The sequence below is a fragment of the Camelus dromedarius genome, chromosome 4 (assembly GCF_036321535.1).
Source record: "Camelus dromedarius isolate mCamDro1 chromosome 4, mCamDro1.pat, whole genome shotgun sequence".
Lineage (NCBI taxonomy): Eukaryota > Metazoa > Chordata > Mammalia > Artiodactyla > Camelidae > Camelus > Camelus dromedarius.
The window spans coordinates 45925031-45944850 of NC_087439.1; the positions used below are offsets into that span (position 1 = coordinate 45925031).

The window sequence follows — 19820 nt, forward strand, 5'->3', positions numbered from 1 at the left end:
ATGTAGCTTACATTCTAGTGGGAGGAAACCAATAAAATAAGTGAAAAAAAAAAAAGAAATCTAATACCAGATAGTGATAAATGCTATGAAAAAATAAAGTATGGTAAGGCTCCTGGGACAGGGAATGGAATGCAGCAAGGACTGCTATTTTTGACAGGGTGGCCTAGGGACAGCCTCTCTAATGACCACTTGGAGTAAAAATAAGAAATAAGCCACTTGGAATTTAGAGGAGGAACATTTCAGGCAGAGGAAATAGCAGGCACAAAAGACCTGAGGTGGTAAAGTGCTAGACAAGTTCAAAGGGGCCAGTATGTCTGTGACATGGAAGTGAGGGGAGGATGAGAGAGAGGGCGTTGTGAGGTGGCCAGAGACCAGATGAGACAAGGCCTTCTGAGCTGTGGACTTCCAGTCTATGATGAAAAGCACCCCCAACAAGGAAATACTGTGTTCATGCTCTCCAAGGGAAGAAAAAACTTTTACCATGTAAGACTGTGAAATACAAATAATGACTTACTGTGAATTATCTTCATTATTTATTCTTTTGAGCTCTCGAATGTGAAGATTCCTGACTCTTTCCAAACGTTCAAGTTCTGCCTGGATTTCTGCCTCTTCCTGAAAATGAAGAGAGGGGACTATAACAAGCTCACTTTATTTGCGATATAAAAAAGATATTTTTACCCATGCACCAATTTTTTACAGTGATAGGAAGAACAGTGTATTATAAAGTACCACTGAGTTGAAAGACCAAAGTGTTCTTTTCAATGCCTGAAAGATGGAAAAAGGTAAGGCAAAAAGCCTATTTCAAGAAACCATCCTCCACATGAAAATCTATACCTAATGAGATGCTGAGTTTTATGCTGTACTACAAGAAATCTATTTTTATGTCTAAACTGAAAATAACTGCAAGGTAGCCTGAAACTGACTTTAACACAAAAATTTTATTTCTGGTACGTCCAAATTTTAATTTAAGGGGAATAACTTACTAGTACAAAACAAATGAAATGAAGATATTTTACAACAGTTAAAAAAGGAAGAAAGAAAGAAGACAGAACCAATTATTCTGAGACCTTACAACATTTGGAATACACAAACACACACATATAATCTGACCTCGTTTTGGATAAGTCCCACTACAATCTTAAAGAGACTAACACAAAAATTTTATGGATAGCTATGGCAGATCCTTAGTAATCAGAGCAGATGCAGGAAAATCCTAAAGAAATTTTAACATTCCATTTAATCCAAAAATTTTGATGTTTTTCATGTCCAAAACATACAATTTTAGAAAATTAAACCAGACACCAAAACAATCACTCATCACACACACACACACCTTTGTCAATATAAATTTAAATAGTGCTTAAAACACAAGGATATACCAAATTTCAGTGGAAAGTTCTAGAAATGACCAATTTTATATTTTTGAATAAATGTGTTGAGTAAGTAAACACAGATTGCCTTGGCCCAGATGTGTACCACTACCATTATAAATCTTTACCACATGGAGTAAGAGGTATTTCAGAATACTGTACTTAAATATTTTTGGTTTTCATTAGCACCATCTCAGTGATTTATCTTCTGATATTATAAATCCTTTATCTCAAAAAGTTAATAATTCTGAAACTTACTTTGAAAATATAAATATTACTTCATTGTAAAGCAGATAGTAGTGATATAGTCTATAACATTTTCATCCAAGGCTTAAACTGAAAGGAATATTTTATGCATCATAAAGAAAAACAAATGTTTACAGATTAAAAAATATATTTCAGTATTTAAGTATGTTGTTTTGTATTCCACTTGACTTTTAAGGTTATTTCAATTATTTAATTCCTGCATAGATATCTGATGTAGATTAGGCATTAGACGATAAATAGAAACTTTCAAAATAAATTTAAGATAAACCTTTCTAAAATTTTGGGGAGTTTTCTAAAATAGGTACACTAAATTCTTCTAATTTAACTGAAATTTCCTCACTTAAAGTAGCTTCAGTCACAAATATTTCTAATTTTCATGAAAAGAGAAAAAAGATAAGGTAATATCTTAGGGGATTAAATAGTTGAAGATTCATTAAAAGGACAGGGAAATAGATTAAGAAGCTTTCGAACAATAAAGTCAAACCACAGTTTAGTTATATAAAGTAGAATATGAAACTGGCCATATAGGTGTACCCATGAGTATGAAAAAACTCAAATTCATTTACAACACAGAACACAGAAAGTGGTAACTTACTTTCTTCAGATTACTAACGTTTGCTGCCTTAAAACTTCCTATTAATTTCTTACATGTGTAGGAAGCTACTAAACACTTAGTAAGCTGGTGGGAATTTAAATAATCTGATAAAACTGTAAAATGCCTATTAGAATACCAGCTGAAATACTTATTTCAACTTTCATTTGAAATTCTAGTATACTATTGCAAAAGTGAATTTACAGAACTTAAATTTTATTAAGTCATAAATATACAATTGTAAGACTCAACTAGATAGCTGATACATAATCACTTTTTTTTTTGTAGTCTTCAGATGTTTATGCAATGGCAGTAATAAATACCACAAAATACTAAACCAAGAAAGATGTATGTCTGTGCCAGTTAAGCAAGCTTTTTATCCTCTATAAAATGTAACAAATGTGTCCCTAAGATCTTATACAAAAGCACAGGCAAGCTTCATTCAGTTTGAACTGTAAAGTTTACAGGAAAAAATGAAATGTCAGGAGCACTAGGGGGAAAAAAGCTGGATCCTAGGTATTTAAAAGGAAATGTCAAGAAAAGGAACTGTAACCAAGTCATACACAAATAGACATAAGTCCTCCATAGTCATCAATGAAATACATTTACATCTTCCATATTGTAACAATATTTATTCCACAACCTTGGACTTTAAAGTGACACACTCCTAGGGGAAAGACAGTTCAGCAACTCTAAGTAATTCTTCTCCAATCCCACTAAGAAAAAGTTTACATGCTTTTTATGCATTGAAGGTTTGTGTTCCTCCCAAATTTTGTATGTCTAAGCCCTAAAACTCAATGGGAGGGTATTTGGAGATGGGAACTTAAGTGAGGTAATTAAAGTTAGATGGGATCGGTGGCTCTATGAGGAGGAAGAGAGAGCTCCTTCCAACCCCTCCACCTCTTTGTGGGAGCACAGAGGGAAAAAAATCACGTGAGGACTTGAGAAGGCGGCCATCTGCAAACTAGGAAGGGAGCCTCACCAGAAACTCAACCCTGCCGAACCCTGATCTCGGGACTTCCAGCCTATATAATTGTGAGAAATAGATTTCTGTAGTTTAAGCCACCTACTTCCTCTGGTACTTTGGTATGGCAGCTTAAGCAGATTAATACACACACTTCTAGGCAAATGCTACGGCAATACTGCCTAGCATCCCCTCCTTAAAAGAATGGGGCAAGGCCCAGTTTAGGTCCGGCTCGGGTGCTGGGGTCTAGAACGCGGCAGTCTCAGCAACGGCAGCAGGTTCAGGGCAGGCCGCCCGCCCCTGCCCGAACCTGCCCTTATGCCCGGGCCTTCCTCGTCAGCGATCGTGCTTGGAGGGTTCAAGAGAAGCAAGGCTGACCTGGGCTCACAGCTGACCTGAATCATTACAGAATAGAATCCTCAAATAAATGGTAAAGGTAGGCCAAATTGCCAAAATAAAAGACAGGAAATACAACTAGCCAAATCATGCTTGGGTAAGAATACTACGTCTTAATCCTCGAGTCACCCACAAGCTGAGCAATTAAAGGAGAGAAAGTCTAGAAGAAACAAACAGCATGTCTAGAAAGGAACTGATCTCTGTAGTCAGTTATGGTGTTGAAGGGACATGAGGAAGAAAAGACTGTACTAAAGAGAGGTAGGTTCGGTAATCACATACAATAAAAGGACATGGCTCTTTTCTGTTTAAACAAAAAGATACAGCAATGGAAAATTTAACAATACATACTACAACTATTTTAACAGTATTTTAAAATAAGCTCTAATATTCTGAATTACTTATATATATTAAAAAAAAAAACCCAGGTCACACAAATCAACAAGAGATCAATACTGTATCTTTTAAGTAACTTGAAAAAAACACCACCTTCCAAAACTTTTAACTAACTTTAAAAAATGTAAATGGATGGTAAAACTGGTCCGCCTCTCACCAGATATTCAGCATAGAAATGCTTTATATTTGTAATCAAAGTCCCTCTGGCAACTTAATATCCCCTTGGCTCAACATTCTAAGCCAAAAGTATCTTACAGCAATGTAGAAGCTCTGTAAAATGCCAGGTTAAAACTGCTAGGCAGGTTTGGGGTATTTCTGAGCAGATTCCTTAATGGCAGTTTTCAAACAGACAATTATTAAAAGAAAGGTGGGGTCTGTACACATTAAAGCTATAAAGCTTAAAGACTTAGAAAATGCTTTTTCACATGTAAAACTGATGCATTTCCTGAAAAAAAATTCAACATACTAGTTTAAACCTCTTTAATAAATCTTTCAGGTATGTTACATGCTAGCCCCACCTCAACCCCTCAGTGTTGAAGAGCTGCCTTTCTATAAAGCCAAGATAAGACAGAAAGTGTTTTCTGATGTATCATTCTCAGCTTGCCTATGATCCATGAGGGTTGGTAAAAGAAAAGAATTCTGTGTAGTATATTATGAAGATGGTGGAAGCAGAGAAAAAAGCATACCACTTCCAATGGTCTATTCAGTGGCACCATAACAACATTAGCTGGTCTGGGAAAACTAGTTCAGAATGAGGTTTCATCAAGTTTAACACTAAATTCATTGTGGTAATATGAATATGAATCCCTCAAAAGTTAGTATCCCTAGGTCCTCAAATTAAGTTTTAATTTCATAAACTATTTATAATGTCATTCTAAAAGTTTATCATCAGGAAAGTGAAAGCTGAAATTAAAAGGCACCATTAAAAGCTAATAGAAACGTCAGTACAGAAAAAAAGAATTAAGGAGAAAATTATTACCAATTTATTTCAAATTTATCCTTATTATATGTCCCAGATTTCCTCTATTATATTCTTTCATATATTTAACTATGGATATGAGACAGGAACCACTGGAAATAGGAACCAACCAACAAAAAAACCCAGCTAGACAGAATTTTGAATTTACAGAGATGAGTTTTGAAACTATTGCCTGTAATCCTATTTTTGCTTGAGCAATGATTGTGCAGATTGAGGAGTAGGGTAGAGGAGAAGAGACAAAATTATGAAATTCCTAGGGAGATTTTCTTTCCTAACTATATATATATATATATATATTATATATATATATAAAATATATATTTATTTCCTAACTAACTATATATATATATATATATATGCTTCCTCCACTCCCATCCTCAGTCACTAGCTGGATATTACTGATGGGAGCATACTGTGTCTCCCTCAGGTGTGTTTAAGTGGCATTAGTAATTACTTTAAAAACCTTCGTGTTTTCCTCTCTCTGCACTTCATTTCCTTCTTTGGGGGGCAGGGGGTCATTAGTCTCTCTTCACATGCACACATACATACATTAACACTCCTAACTGGGGATAACTAACTGTTCAAAGGGTCAGGTTTTGATTCTGTTAGTTCCCCCATTCTGTTTAAAAAAACCAAACCCTATCTTCCCAGGAGCAAATAAATGTTAACAGTTCAACTGAATGGCAAAATTTAAATATTTAGTATACTTCCTGAAAAAGAAAGCACAGCTACTATTATTAGAGGAATGAAACTCCTTGATGTTAAACACTAACTAAGATGCTGACACCACGCCCTGGAATTTACAGAGGTACAATGCCTTACTGTATTTTCTCCCAGCTTTCTACTTCCTTTTAACCTTTTCCAAGATTTTGGTGGATTCTACTTTATTTAAAGTATGAAAAGATTTACCTTTCTACACAATAATGAGAAGAGCATAATGTTCTAGATTCTTTCTGTTCATTTGCATCTAAATGGCACTAGAATTGTAGTTCTGATGGCCAGTGGTCAAGTAACTGTTTTCTCTTTTTTGTGAAACAGTAATCTCTAGACTGAACTTACAAGCCTGAATTAAACCCTGCTCTAATCAATGGTTAACATGATTTCTAAGACTCTTCCCCAAATTTAAAACACTCCATTGCCTATACAACAACTGGATTAATATTAAACACTACAAAAGTAAAACACATTATCTCTAAATTTTCATTTTAGAAACTGAACATCATCTACTACCAAGTTAAGATGTATGACTATAAATGGGAAAAAAAGAGCCAGGAATATGTTTGTAGGTTCATGAGAGTAGGAAGAAGAATATAAAGACTGAGAGCTTTCCTAACCACAGTGAGTTCCATATTCTCTCAGCATAGTCATCTTTCATAAAATAGTATAGTTTTTAAATGAGAGGCAGTAATAAGGATAAAACGTCAAGTTTAGAATTCCAAAGCTCCTCTTGGCACTTTTCTTGCCCACACAATGCCAAGAAGTCAGGGATCTCATAATATTCTTCATGGGCTTAACGGTGACATTTTCATATAGTGCATTTTCACAAGACTTGCACTGAAAACTACTTCCTACACAAGTAGCACCCTGTGTTACGTTCTAGAGTAACAGAGCGTACAATGTGATTGGCTTTAATTGAGAGAAAAATTTCCAAAAAATTTCTTCCAGTTACGGCCAGGAATATAAAGGTGAACACACAGTTTCACAGATTAAGCCCTCTAACATTATTACTTTCATATTTTTATTCAAACCTAAAGTGACAAGAAATGTCACATATGCAAACTTATTCTTTGTGGTCATACTGAGGATTTGATAAATCAGATGACAATGGTATTCTAGAAAGAAAGACCAAAGGAGATATCAAACTTCAAGAATATTTGGGGTTAATTCACCTAAAACCAATGCCCTGTATTCTCCACTGTTCAAAAGGCTTGCAGACAATCCATTGTCTTCCATTTCAACTAGTTGCATGGTCCTCTGTGAAGGAGTGAAAAAGAGCTGTGTGCTTGTTCTTGACCTGTAAAGATTTCATCATGGAAGATTAATACTGATGCTGCTGCTGCCTGTTACTGGTTGTTTCTCTTTGCAGGTGCCAATATCGGTCAGAGAACAGGATTTCAGTGGCAGAGTTGTTGCTATACTGTTATCTCTTCAGAACGGAGGCACAAGGAGAGATGAATGCCACATCGCAAGGAGCAAAGGAGAGAGAGAGAAAGAAATGGTGTCAGGTGGCATGTTGGATGCGATTTTTGTTTTAGTAGAGATTGAGATGACTGCAATTGTTTAGCTGATTCCTTCGGTCTGCAAAGATACATTTGTGTTGGTGCTGATGTTTCTTGACTAATCCTGTTTCAATTACAAGTTGGTTATGTTCATCCAATAAAAACTTCTGGCACTTATATTCAGGGCATGTAAGTCTCTCTCTCACACACACACACTCACACCTAAAACACATACATTCAAGCTCATCCCTACTACACTAATATTCCATACTGAGATGTCAGATCTTCTATATATGCATTCTCTCCAACTAATCAAATATTTAAAATCTGGAAGGCAACAAAAATTCGAAGACTAGAAAACAAGGAGCAACACATATCCACATGCTTTTCACATCACAAACTTGCATAACAGCAGTGGCATGACAGTTATAGGTCCTAGTAAGTTTTAAAATTCTTATTTCCTCTTCATTTTTGGGTAACCTATCTTTTAAATAATATTACAGACTACAGAGAGAATCCATTACAAGAAAGACAGTTTTTTAGGGATTTTTTTTTAAAAAGTTGTCTGTGTTAATTTAGTACCAATTCTTGGAAAGCAATCAATGTAATTTTCTTCAATTCCAAAAAAATTATCTGAACTATACAAATAACAATCTAGCAGAACTCCTCAAATTACAAAGGTAAATTACTTTCCCATAACTAGAACATTATCAAAGACTGGTATCAAAGCAGGATCAACCATAAAAGCTAACTGGTACATGGTTTATTTGCTTCCTTAAATCCACAGATTCCACATGTGGCACAAGGACATAAAGTGGCAGTGAGTAGCTTTGCTTCAAAGGAACAACTTTTTAAAGATAGGAAATTATTCCCACTGCAATTAGAAGCTTTCAATAAGTGATAATTAAGGAAGTTTCTGCATAATGACTGGTAGCAAAAAAAGTTATTTTTGAAAAAGTTTCAGGAATAATATGTATAATCTCCATATATTTTACTACAGTTCTTTCCTGTTCTACTTTATTAAATCCTTAGCTATATAAAAGGTAAAATTATGCTAAAGAGTATTACATATTTTACCTGAAAAAGTGTGTTTTCTGTTGACCTTTAAAAATAAATCTAGAGTGAAAAGCAATAAACCAGCTAATAATAAAGAAATATTCCAGTTGATCAAATAGTCACTAAGAATACCCGAGGAAAGTAACATATGACAGAGAGAAAGAAGTATGTATGTGTGAAAACCTTAACTGATCTCCTTTACCTGCAGTGAAAATGAAATAGCATGTTTCTGAGAAAATGAAAAGCAAACAACCACTCTTCTTTAAGATGCAAAGAAAGCTACAAGTACAAAGGATCAACTTGCTATCCATCTTCAACTGAAGAATTGTAGGAGTAAAGTATAAGGGTACTGCCACTGAAATAGAAGCAAGAAAATGGTGATGTTTTGGCTTTGCCCGTTACTAGCTGTATTAATTTAGACAAAGCAAACAGAGAAGATCTTGGCATTCAAAAGTTAACATTAATGTTCACTCTAGAATGGTTAAAACATCAAAGTCCATAAAATGTAATATTATGTAATTCTCCTGAAAAGCATTTTGAATCATGCCTGTATCAGGCAGTATGGAAATAAATCACTTAGTGAATGAGTGAGCAATGATTTCATACAATGATAACTAAAGCAACAAATACTAAAGAGTTCTTGATACAGTTTTAAAAAGGTGATGCTGCACAATAATTTTCCTAATCTTAGAGGATAATAAGCCCTTAAGTAAGTTTATATTTACTATTTGGTGCTAACCAGAAATAGGTATTTATTTTAGCATGGACTTACTGTTTAACTCTCATTTTTATATTTCTAACCCTACAGAACAGTACAGAATATGCACTGGACTTTATGATTTATTCAGTGGTAAATATACTTTTATGTATTCAGTTTACCTATTCAATTATTATGATTACCTTTACAAAATACAATACACATCATAAATTACTAATTTTAAGAAAAAGTAAATAGGTCTTCTGGTCTCATATGTCTAAATGGCATGGGATTCCTCAACGACGGAAGTTTTTTCCCTTTGGTGCCAACAAATTTAATTAATAATTCCACCTAACTTTAAGTGTTTATTAAAGGGAGAGTGAAAGTCAGCTTTGCCAATGCAAGAGTATGCTGGGCTCTCAACGTAAACCCTAAGCTGATGTAGGTTACATGGTTAATTCTTATGCAGGTTACATGGACATCAAATACTCACAGATCAGATCCAGCCTACGGTAGAAGCTATATAGTTACAAGCTGGGGTATAGTTCATGTTGGTTTAATAACCCAAAGAGCACAGGGAGCTGATAAGACAAAGGTGATAACATCTTTTCTCTCAACACAAGCTTGTTTTCTATGTGTTAATAGTGTCCAATCTACCTGTGTTTTAGAAAACAGAATGACCTATTTAATGATCTACTTTCCAACTGTGCTTCTGAATGCCAAATAACTTACTTTTAACATATGTAACTTATTTTTTAAATTGTACAACTCAAAAATTAATTCCCACTGGTAAGCAGACAACTGCCATTTATTTGTGCTCTAAGGTGACACTACTTACTCAATTTTGTTCTCTGCATATACTACTAGCAACTTTCTTCATTATGCATTCATTCTTCTCACCCAAAATAGTCTCTCAGAAGAAAATGTGAGAATTCAAAACAAAGTTTCAGCATTAATCCATCCACTCTCCCCAACATATTCCATAATGGAGGTCAAAGAAAAGTAATGTTGTAATTTGGTTAAGAAGATAAAGTTAGAAATCTAAAACTACTCAGTAAATTTGATAAAAGCTGAAAAAAACAAAACAGGAAAAAAATTATGGAGGGGACAATTATTAGAAAGAGTGAGTAAATACAAAAAAATGGAGAAGTCAAACACTGGGAAAGAAGATAATATGGAGATGAGAAGAGAAGGTGTAGTCATCTAGAGCAGTTTACAATGTTTATGTAACATCTAGACATTTAGGTATATGTACCTCACTTTATAAAACAGAAATATTTCAGAGAAACCAAATATTTTCAAAGTACCAGGAAAACTTTAACCAATCAAACCACCAACCAACCAAAAACAGTAACAAACCCTCTTCTGAAGCCTTTTAAGAAGTATTTTTGTAATACAAACAGCTGATTCCTTATTTAACTGCTTTATAATTTGATTTTATAGCACTCGTTTTCATAAAATTACACAAGTAAAATCTCATCATTAGAAAGAGTAATTTGGAATTCACTATTATATGTGAAAATAACAACCTTCCAGTTAATTACATACTTAGTGTCCCATTATCATGAAAGGCTCGTTAGAAAATAATTCATGAATCATTATATGGGACATCAAACATAGGTCTCTATAAACTTATTACCAAAACAGCTTAGGTGGGCACACAAATACTTGTATTCATTCTGAACTACAAAATCCCCTTTTCCCTTCTATACTCCCATGACAACTTCACTGGTTAAAAAGCAGACTAAAATTGCCTACTGTATCTCAAAGAGCAAGAGAAATAGTTAATAAATAATAACAGAACAAAATACAAAAACAAAACAAAACAAAACAAAAAAGACCAGAATAAATCATTTAAGAATTTACTGTTCAAGTAATTTAGGTTGAAATTTTTCTGAACAGGGACACAGACAGATAATGGCATATGGCAAGTAAAGAACACTAATGCAAATTATACACATATATATGTATGTACGCACACACACACACACATATATATGTATAAAAAATATAATTTTTTCTGTTCCTTGTAATTAAATGGTAGGGATCTGAAGTACGTTGACAGCATTCCAAAAACAGAGTAATTTACAGTGAGATGGTAGCTGCTATTAGAATGGGTTTCTCTGACCTACCTCACCCAAGCCCAGGAGATGACTTCATAGATACTGTCTTCAATTAGTTTACTAACTCAGTTTTAGCTATAACCCAGCCTATTAAAAAAATGTAAGTAATCTGACAAGCAGAAAGCAGAATAAAAAAACTGGATCAAAGAAAAAGAATTTTATATCTGACAGTAACTTCATTTTTAGGGGGAAAAATCTATTATTATTTCTTTGAAATGGTTTGAACTAAAAATATGAACTGTTAAAACAATGAACTGATTACAATCTCAGAACTTACAAACAAGTAAGAAGCTATACATTATAAAAATTTACTAACATATAGCAACATTTTCCTAAATTATATCACTTCATACTATTACTGATGATCAGGCTCTTCTAAATTTCCCAATGTACATACTTTAACTGAAATATTTAATCAAGCATTCAACAGCTTTAAATTTAGGTCAAAGAAACATGTTTGTTATTAATTTATAATTATTTAAATTTATTATGAAATGGACAGAAACCATATGAAATCTTACTTTCATCTTAAAAAATGAAGCATTTTTCACAAAAAGATAGTATTTAAACACAGTAATCTTAAGACCCTGGAGATAAGGCCAGGAATCTCTACTATAGGGACATGTTATTATCAGCATCTCAAATATCTGTAAGTTGCCACAGGTAAAGGAATGTTATTTTAATAAACTAAACATAAAAATGCAACTTTAATGCCTCTCTTTTTTTGTCTAAGTTTTTAACCTGGGTGCTTTCTCTCTCATTTTGACTTTGAAACTTAACAACACAACTCTCTACAACCTCTGGTAACAAACTAAAATCCAGCATATGCTTCACATACCTTTTTGAGATGTCCTAGTCTAAGTTTGAAAATTTCTTCCTGTTCATGATATTCTGCCAAAGTCAACCTGTCAAAATGAAATTGTAATTCTAGATATTAAGGTTAATACTTATATTTTATTAACAACCAGCAAAATAAGATAAATTTAATAAAGTAGAAATACTAAAATGTTGACAACTTTCAGCCCTAAATACATAAGCCAAAAGTGCCTTAAAGTATAAATTTTTCAGAATACTTCTAATACTTATAGATGGAACAACTGATTCATATCCAGCAACTATGTAATAAGTACCGTGAGTCAAGTGATGTTCTAGAACTTAGATCCTAAGGACACAAAGAAAAAGACAATTTCTCCTTACACTTTGGTTTGAGCTTACACCCCATAGCAGGGATAAGGAGGTAGAAGAGAAACAATTTGGTAAAGAAATAAAATAATCCTAAATAGCAGTAACTGTTATGAAGAAATTAGAAAAGGTGGTATGATAATGACTGATTGGATTTACACTAGTTTGCACTGAGAGTTAGGGAAGTGGTCTTGGTCTAAATGTCAAAAAGACAACCACAAGAGGTCCTGGGGAAGTATGTTCTAGACACAGGCGACAGCATGTGCAAAGATGCCAAGATGTAAATAGGCTGGCATATAAGAAGAGAAAAACATGCAAGTACCAGAACACAGTCACAGAGGCCATCAGCAGCAGAGGGAAGCTGAGATAGGGACTTTCAAGAAAAGAATTTCATTTTACTCGAAGAACACTGGGAAATCACTGCAAAGGGAATCAGTCCAGTTTGGGCACTGGTTTTATAATAAAAAGAAAGAAACTAAGATATTTTCCCCTTCTCTACTTCCATGTACCGAGTAAGTGAGATACAGGAATGCTAAAACTATAGTCAAAGCACCAAACTAGTAATATATATAAACAGATGTAAGACGTGAACATACTTTATGATTATTTTATTATTAATTTCAAATATCCTTATATAATTTGAAAAATAACTTAACAGTTGACTCCAGAACAACACAGGTTCAAGAACTGTGTGAGTTCATTCATATGAAGATGTTTTTCAGTAAATACATAGTACAGTACCACATGATCTGCAATTGGTACCACACGATCTGCAGTTGGTACCACACAATCTGCAGTTGGTTGAATCTGTGGATGTGGAACTGCAGATACAAAAGGCCAACTATAAACTTACATGTGGATTTCTGACTGTGGGATGATTGGAGCCCCAACCCTCATGTTGTTCAGGGGTCAACTGCAGTTTAACGCATGTAGAACCCTAACAAGACATATACATATTATAACACTTTCTAAGAAAAACATGATTCTGTATCATTAAAGTGAAAGAAGTGAGGAGAAAAAAAAAACACTTAACAAAACAACTTCCATTTCATAACCAATATTGAACGAACTGCTTTTATCTATCACATTCAAGCCCCGTGTTTGTTTACTTAAGTGTTCTGGTATATTTAGTTAAACTTCTAACCCAAGTGTGATTTATTTATGTTTGGTTCAGGTCTCTCAGCAACATTTAGTATAAATACTATTTCCCTTTAGCTAGATGCTAATTAAATTTACTCATTCTAAAGAAAGGGTATTCAAATGAAACAAACAAAAACCTCCAAGAAATTCAATTAGTTTTCCATTAGAAATACCTTAAGAGTTAAAAAAATAAATATTTAAAATCAAATCTCTCTACTTAGTCTTAGGTTAACACAACCACTGGATTTTATTACACTGAATACAGCAACAGTGGATAGTTGCAGCAGTTGCTTAAAGTAAATTTAGAAAACTAAACGTTGCAGTGTGAATATGAAACATCCATGCAGCTGGAATGAAAGGAGAAGAGGGGAAGGCGATTTTTTTTTTAAATAAGGTTTGGAAACTGAAATCTATTATATCTCAACTAACCCAGTAAAGTAAAGCTGTAGGAATTTTGGCAAAGAGCTTCTGGATAGGCATATATGCCACTAACGGACATTTCTTTACTTTGTAACAATGATCATAACTTCCTATTCTTAAAGTATAGTTTTGGGCTTACTGTTAAGACTATAGGATGGGCTCGGAACAAACTTTTTAAAAATATGTTAATATTTCATTTGTTTCTATACAGGAATAAAATACAACTCTGTACCTTTGGTTTTTACTGAGTTACATAGTATAGCTGCAATTTAGTATTCATAAGCTAAAACTACTATGACTTTTGAGTTTCCTAAAATTTTGAAACTACTCAACTAAGAAGTTTGGCTATCATGCAAAATTGCACAGCTACTACACATGTAGATGGCTGGGAATTTCTATAATTTGAAAAGAATGTATTTTGTTGTCTTGAGTTGGTAGCAGTTTTCAATAGCTACTATTCTTACGAATTAATAATAAATTAAAGTCAATTAGCTCCATGATAACTTAGTTTGTTAAATATTGTTTGGTTAATCTTATAGTATAATACAATGCTATTTACCAGCATTTAGTTCCAATTGTTAATATGTTCGTGCTGTGCTTCAAATATAAATCATTCACATCCCTACAGCTAACCCAAATGCACACAAATACTCCCTTCCCTAAATTTATTTACTACAGTGATACTCCACTGATTTCAAAAGCCCTGACCTCAGAGTATTACTTCATAGGTCTAATCCTAATATGAAACACATATAATTCTGACTAAAGATTAGTAGTAACTTTCAGCAGCAGAACTTTGCTATTTACTTACTGCATTTTGATTACTACTACTGTAAAGCTTCAAATAAATAGTAAAAAATATATATATATATTTACTAATTTTTCTCTGCTTGGTTTTAAAGCAGTAATAAACAAATTTTACAGATAGTACTAAATACTGGGCTACTGACTTCCTTGGGTACTGAGTGATTCTTACAATTTTATGATCATGAATATAAAAACAATCTAACAATTTATAAACACTCTCTCCAGAAAATTTCACATAAACACAATTTTGAGGTTCACAAATATCAGTTTAAGAATTCCTATTCCTGTTTCACCAAATAGAATGCAAACCCCAAAACAGCAAGAGACATTTCTTACACTCCCCTATCAGAAAGTACTTGACATACATTAACATTTTAGGTATCTCTGTTGTCTATTTCCATTAATGAAAAATGCTTTTAGATAAAATGTAAATGTATTTAGATAAATTAATTGGAGACAATCTTCCTTAAAGAAACAAGATTTTATTACATAGAATGAAGAGCTAAGCTAGGATAAGGTTAATTTTAATAGCTTTTAATTGCCACATCAATTATTTTTATGATGTGTTTTTTTTAAGATGCTTAAAAAACATCCACCCTCTTAAGCAAGTCAGTTGATTAAATTACTCAGCAAATCTCTTATTCACAGAGTGTGAAGATAAACTCAAGTAAGAAAACAAAATGAAATGCACTGAAATTGGAAAAGAAGTAAAACCATTTCTATTTGCAGATGACTTAATCTGTATGTAGAAAATCTCAAAGAATGAACAAGAAATAACTCCTAGCTCATAAACTCAGCAGAGTTGCAGGGTATGAGATCCATACACAAAAATCAGTTGTGTTTTTATAACTAGCAGTGAACAATCTAAAAAAGATATTAAGAATACAATTCCATTTATAATAGAATCCAAAAGAAAACCTAGGAATAAATTCAACTCAGGAAATGATCTGCACACTAAAAACTACAAAATATTGCTACAGAAAGAAAGAATACTAATTAAAGGAAAGGACATCTATGTTTACAGATTAGCAAATTAATTATTATTAAGAGGGCACTCCTCCCCAAAGTGATCCATAGACTCAATGTAATGCTGACAAAAGTACACATGACCCAATTTGCTAAAATGAAAAAGCTAATTCTTGAATTCGTACAAAAATGCAAGAGTCCTCAAACAGACAAAACAACATTGAAAAAGAAAAAGAGGACTTGCAATTTCAAAAATTAATACAAAGTTAGTCATCAAAACAGTGTGGAACATATATTCATGTATGACTGAAAAATTGTGCTGTACACCAGAAATTGACACAACATTGTAAACTGACTATAACACAATTAAAAAAAAAAAAAGAAACAAAACAGTGTGGTACCACCATAAGGATAGACACACACTGTATAATTCTTTTTTATGAACTATCCAGAAGAGGCAAACACATAGAGAAAGCAGATTATTGCTTACCAGAAGCGTGTGGGAAGGGAGGAATGAGGAGTGATTCATTAATAAGCACCAGGTTTTATGGGTTAATAAAATGTTTTGAAACTAAAGGGAAGTGGCAGTTGCACAGCATTGTGAATACAGTAAATTTCACCTCAATTTTTTAAAGTATCACTGGAAAAAGAAAGAGGGGTGTATGGGAAGGATGAAAATAATCTGCCTCTGAAGAGCCCAATGTTCATAAGCACAATAAAAACTGAAAAGAGAACTGATGACTTACACTAAGTACTACTGTGGTGTGTAGAATAACACCACCACCACCCCACAAAGATGTCCACATCCTAATCCCTGGGCATGTGAGTACGTCAATTTACAAAGCAAAGGAGGATTAAAGTTGCAGATGGAATTAAGGTTGCTAATTAGCTGACCTTAAAATAGGGAGTTATTCTGGATTACCCTTTGTAGGGCTCAATGTAACTACAAGAGTCCTTAAATGCAGAAAAGAAGGGCAGACCTGTTGGAATCAGTGATGTGACATGAGAAAGACATGCTTGCTACTGATGTCTTGCAGATGGAAAGGGATCACAAATCAAAGAATATGGGCAGCCTCTAGGAACTGGAAAAGGCAAGAAATGGATTCTATTCTAGAGCCACCGGGAGTAACACAGCCCTGATGACATCCTGAGTTTAGCCCAGTGAGACCCATTTTGGATTTGTGATCTCCAAAACTGCAAGATAATAAACTTCTTGTTCTAACTTACTGAATTTGAGGTAATTTGTTTCAGAAGCAATAGGAAACTACTACAGATCTTCATACCTGGAAGTGAGATGTTACTATAACAAATACCTAAAAACGTGGAAGTGACTTTGGAATTGGGCAGTGGGCAAGAGGCCAGAATAATATTGAGAAGCATGATTAAAAACAAAAAGCTTAGATATATGCACCCCAATGTTCACAGCAGCACTATTTACAATAGCCAAGACATGGAAGCAACCTAAACGTCCATTGACAGATAAATGGATAAAGAAGATGTGGTATGTGTATATATACACAATGGAATATTACTCAGCCAAAAAAAGAATGAAATAATGCCATTAGCAGCAACATTACCATATTAAGTGAAGGAAGTCAGAGAAAGACAAATACCATATGATATCATTTATATGTGTAATCTAAAAAAATGATACAAATGAACTTATTTACAAAACAAAAATAGACTCACAGACATAGAAAACAAATTTATGGTTACCAAAGGTGAGGGTGGGGAGGATAAATCTGAAATTTGGGGTTAACAGTTACACACTACTAAGTATAAAATATATAAACAAGGACCTACTGTATAGCACAGGGAACTATATTCAATATCTTGTAATAACCTGTAACAGAAAAGAATCTGAAAAAGAATATATGTGTGTTTATATATATACACACACAAATATGTGTAACTGAATTACTTTGCTTTGTACTTGAAACATCGTAAATCAACTATAACTATACTCCAATTCAATTAAGAAAGAAAGTTTAGACTACCTTGAATAGATTCTTAGCAAAATATGAATATTAACAAACTGTGCTGGTGAGGACACAAGGAATTTCACAAGGAACATAGCAGAGAAAACATGTATTGCCTTAGAGAACACCTAAATCGTCATGAACAGACTGTTGGTAGACACAGGTCTGTTGATGAGAACACAGAAGGAAATGAGGAACATGTTACTGAAAACTGGAGGGATCCTTGTTACTATGAAAGAAGGCTTAGCAAAACTTTATCATATGGTTATGCAAAAGGCCAAACATATAAGAAATGAACTTGAATATTTAACTTAGGAGATTTCCAAAAAAAACTGCTGAAAGTGTGGACTCGTTTCTTCTGATTATACTAAAATGTGAGGAGAAAGATAGGTCAAAGGGAAAAAAATTTTCAACAAAAGGAAACAGGATTTAATGGTTTAAGAAATTCTCATCTTATTCAGAGCACAAAATGTACTAAAATTGAAATTCATGGTCAAGGCTACTCTTAAAAAGGAGTGTGTAGCTGGACAACCTTTTGCTAATATCCAGAGAAGTCAGAGTATTCAGTCACATAGATGGTTCTTAAAAAGATGAAGTGTGTGACTCATAGATCCCCTTAGCCTTCTCAGTAGAAGCCAAAACTAGTGATCAAATTACTTAGAAAAGATTTAATGGAGAATCAACCTTTTGTTTAATGGAATGAATCCTTGTGTCATACATGAAATATCCACAGGATTCATGAGAACTTTATACCTTCAGAAACACTGCCAGCTTGGATTTTAAGGGACAGAGAAAGTACAAAACGAAATGTCAGACACTCAAAACTCTACAGAAACTGGCTGATAAAGCTATTCAGCAACAATACATGTTAACTTTCATGAAAAAGCAATCTTCATGAAAAACAGAGTATATGAGCTCGCAGAGCCAAAAGCTACAGAAAAATTCTTACCGGATCTTAAAACCATAGTCTGCCCAGGTGGATTTCAAAACTGCTTGGGGTTAGTGACAGCTTTAATTTTTTTCTGTTTGAACAAGTGTCTAAAACTATTATCCTATGCCTGTCTCCACCATTGTATTTTGGGACATTGTATTTGGGTAACTTGTTTCTTCAGGTTCACAGGTTTATAGATTAAGAGGAACTGTATCTTAAGGTGGGTTATACACAGAGTCTCATTCATAACTGATTTACATACTAAGATTTAAAATGACTGAGCTGTTGAGATTTTGGATGTGGAATTTAGGCTGTAGTGAGGTTGAGACTCTGGGTATATATAGAATTAATGAATTCTGTGTGTGGGAAAGATGTGACTCTTGGGTCAGAGGACAGACTGTATAGGTAGAATGATGACTTCCCAAAGATGCCTCATCCTAATCCTTAGAACTTGTGAATATGTTACCTTACAAGGCACAGGATTAAATGGGGTTAATGTTGCTACTTTGCTTATCATAAAATAAGGTGATTATCTTGGATAATACAGCTATGAGTACACAGTGCAAAGGAAAAAAAACTTATCTAAGGAAACTGGGGAAAGTCACAGAAGAGGTAACATCTGAGCTTCATTAAACAGGAGCACCAGAAGGAAGCCAGGAGGAAGAAACAAGGCATACGGGGCCATGGTGACCCAAGAGCACAACATGTAGATATATAAGCAAAAAACAAAACAAAAACAACAAACAAAAAAGAATGTACACTGTAGATTAAGGAAGTTATTTTCTACTGATTGTTTGCTAAGAGTTTTAATGAAAGAGCACTGCTGAAATTATACAGTATTTTTTATTTATGAAGATGATCATACGATCTTTCTTGTTATGTGGAAAATCACATCGATTTTCCTAGTGTTAAAACAACCCAGCATACCTAAAGTAAATCTAACTTTATAAAAACGATAATTTATCAAGATCAAGTATTTCTGCCTTAGCTGTTCTTCAAAAGTTTTGAAAATATTGATTCTATTTCCTCCTTGAATGGTTGGTAGAATGCATAGATGAAGCCATTTGTACCTGAAGTTTTCTATGATCAAACATTTTGATAACAGATTCAATTTCTTTAATAATTACAGAATTATTTGATTTTGTTCCTTTGTAGTGTTAATTCTGTTAAGTTGTATTTTTCTAGAAATTTATTCATTTCATAAAAATTTCAAGTTTAAGCCATTGATAATATTTTGTTTTCCTTTAAATATCTGTAAACTCTGTAGCAAACATTCCTTTTTTCACTCCTGATAATGGCTGTCTTTTCTCTCATTTCAATTTTATTAGTCCCCTCTCCC

At 33.6% G+C, this 19820-nt stretch overlaps 1 protein-coding gene across 3 annotated transcripts in view; it reads right to left on the reverse strand.

Annotated features, from left to right (window-relative positions):
- The window catches only part of TLK1 (tousled like kinase 1), a 125126-nt gene that overhangs the window by 16401 nt on the left and 88905 nt on the right, over positions 1-19820 (reverse strand). For all 3 annotated transcript variants that reach the window (XM_031451634.2, XM_010982505.3, XM_064484901.1), the window contains exons 12-13: positions 11895-11961; positions 515-612 (exon numbers count right to left, since the gene is read on the reverse strand). In XM_031451634.2, coding sequence (XP_031307494.2) covers positions 515-612; positions 11895-11961 — 165 coding nt within the window. The remainder of the gene's footprint in view (positions 1-514; positions 613-11894; positions 11962-19820) is intronic.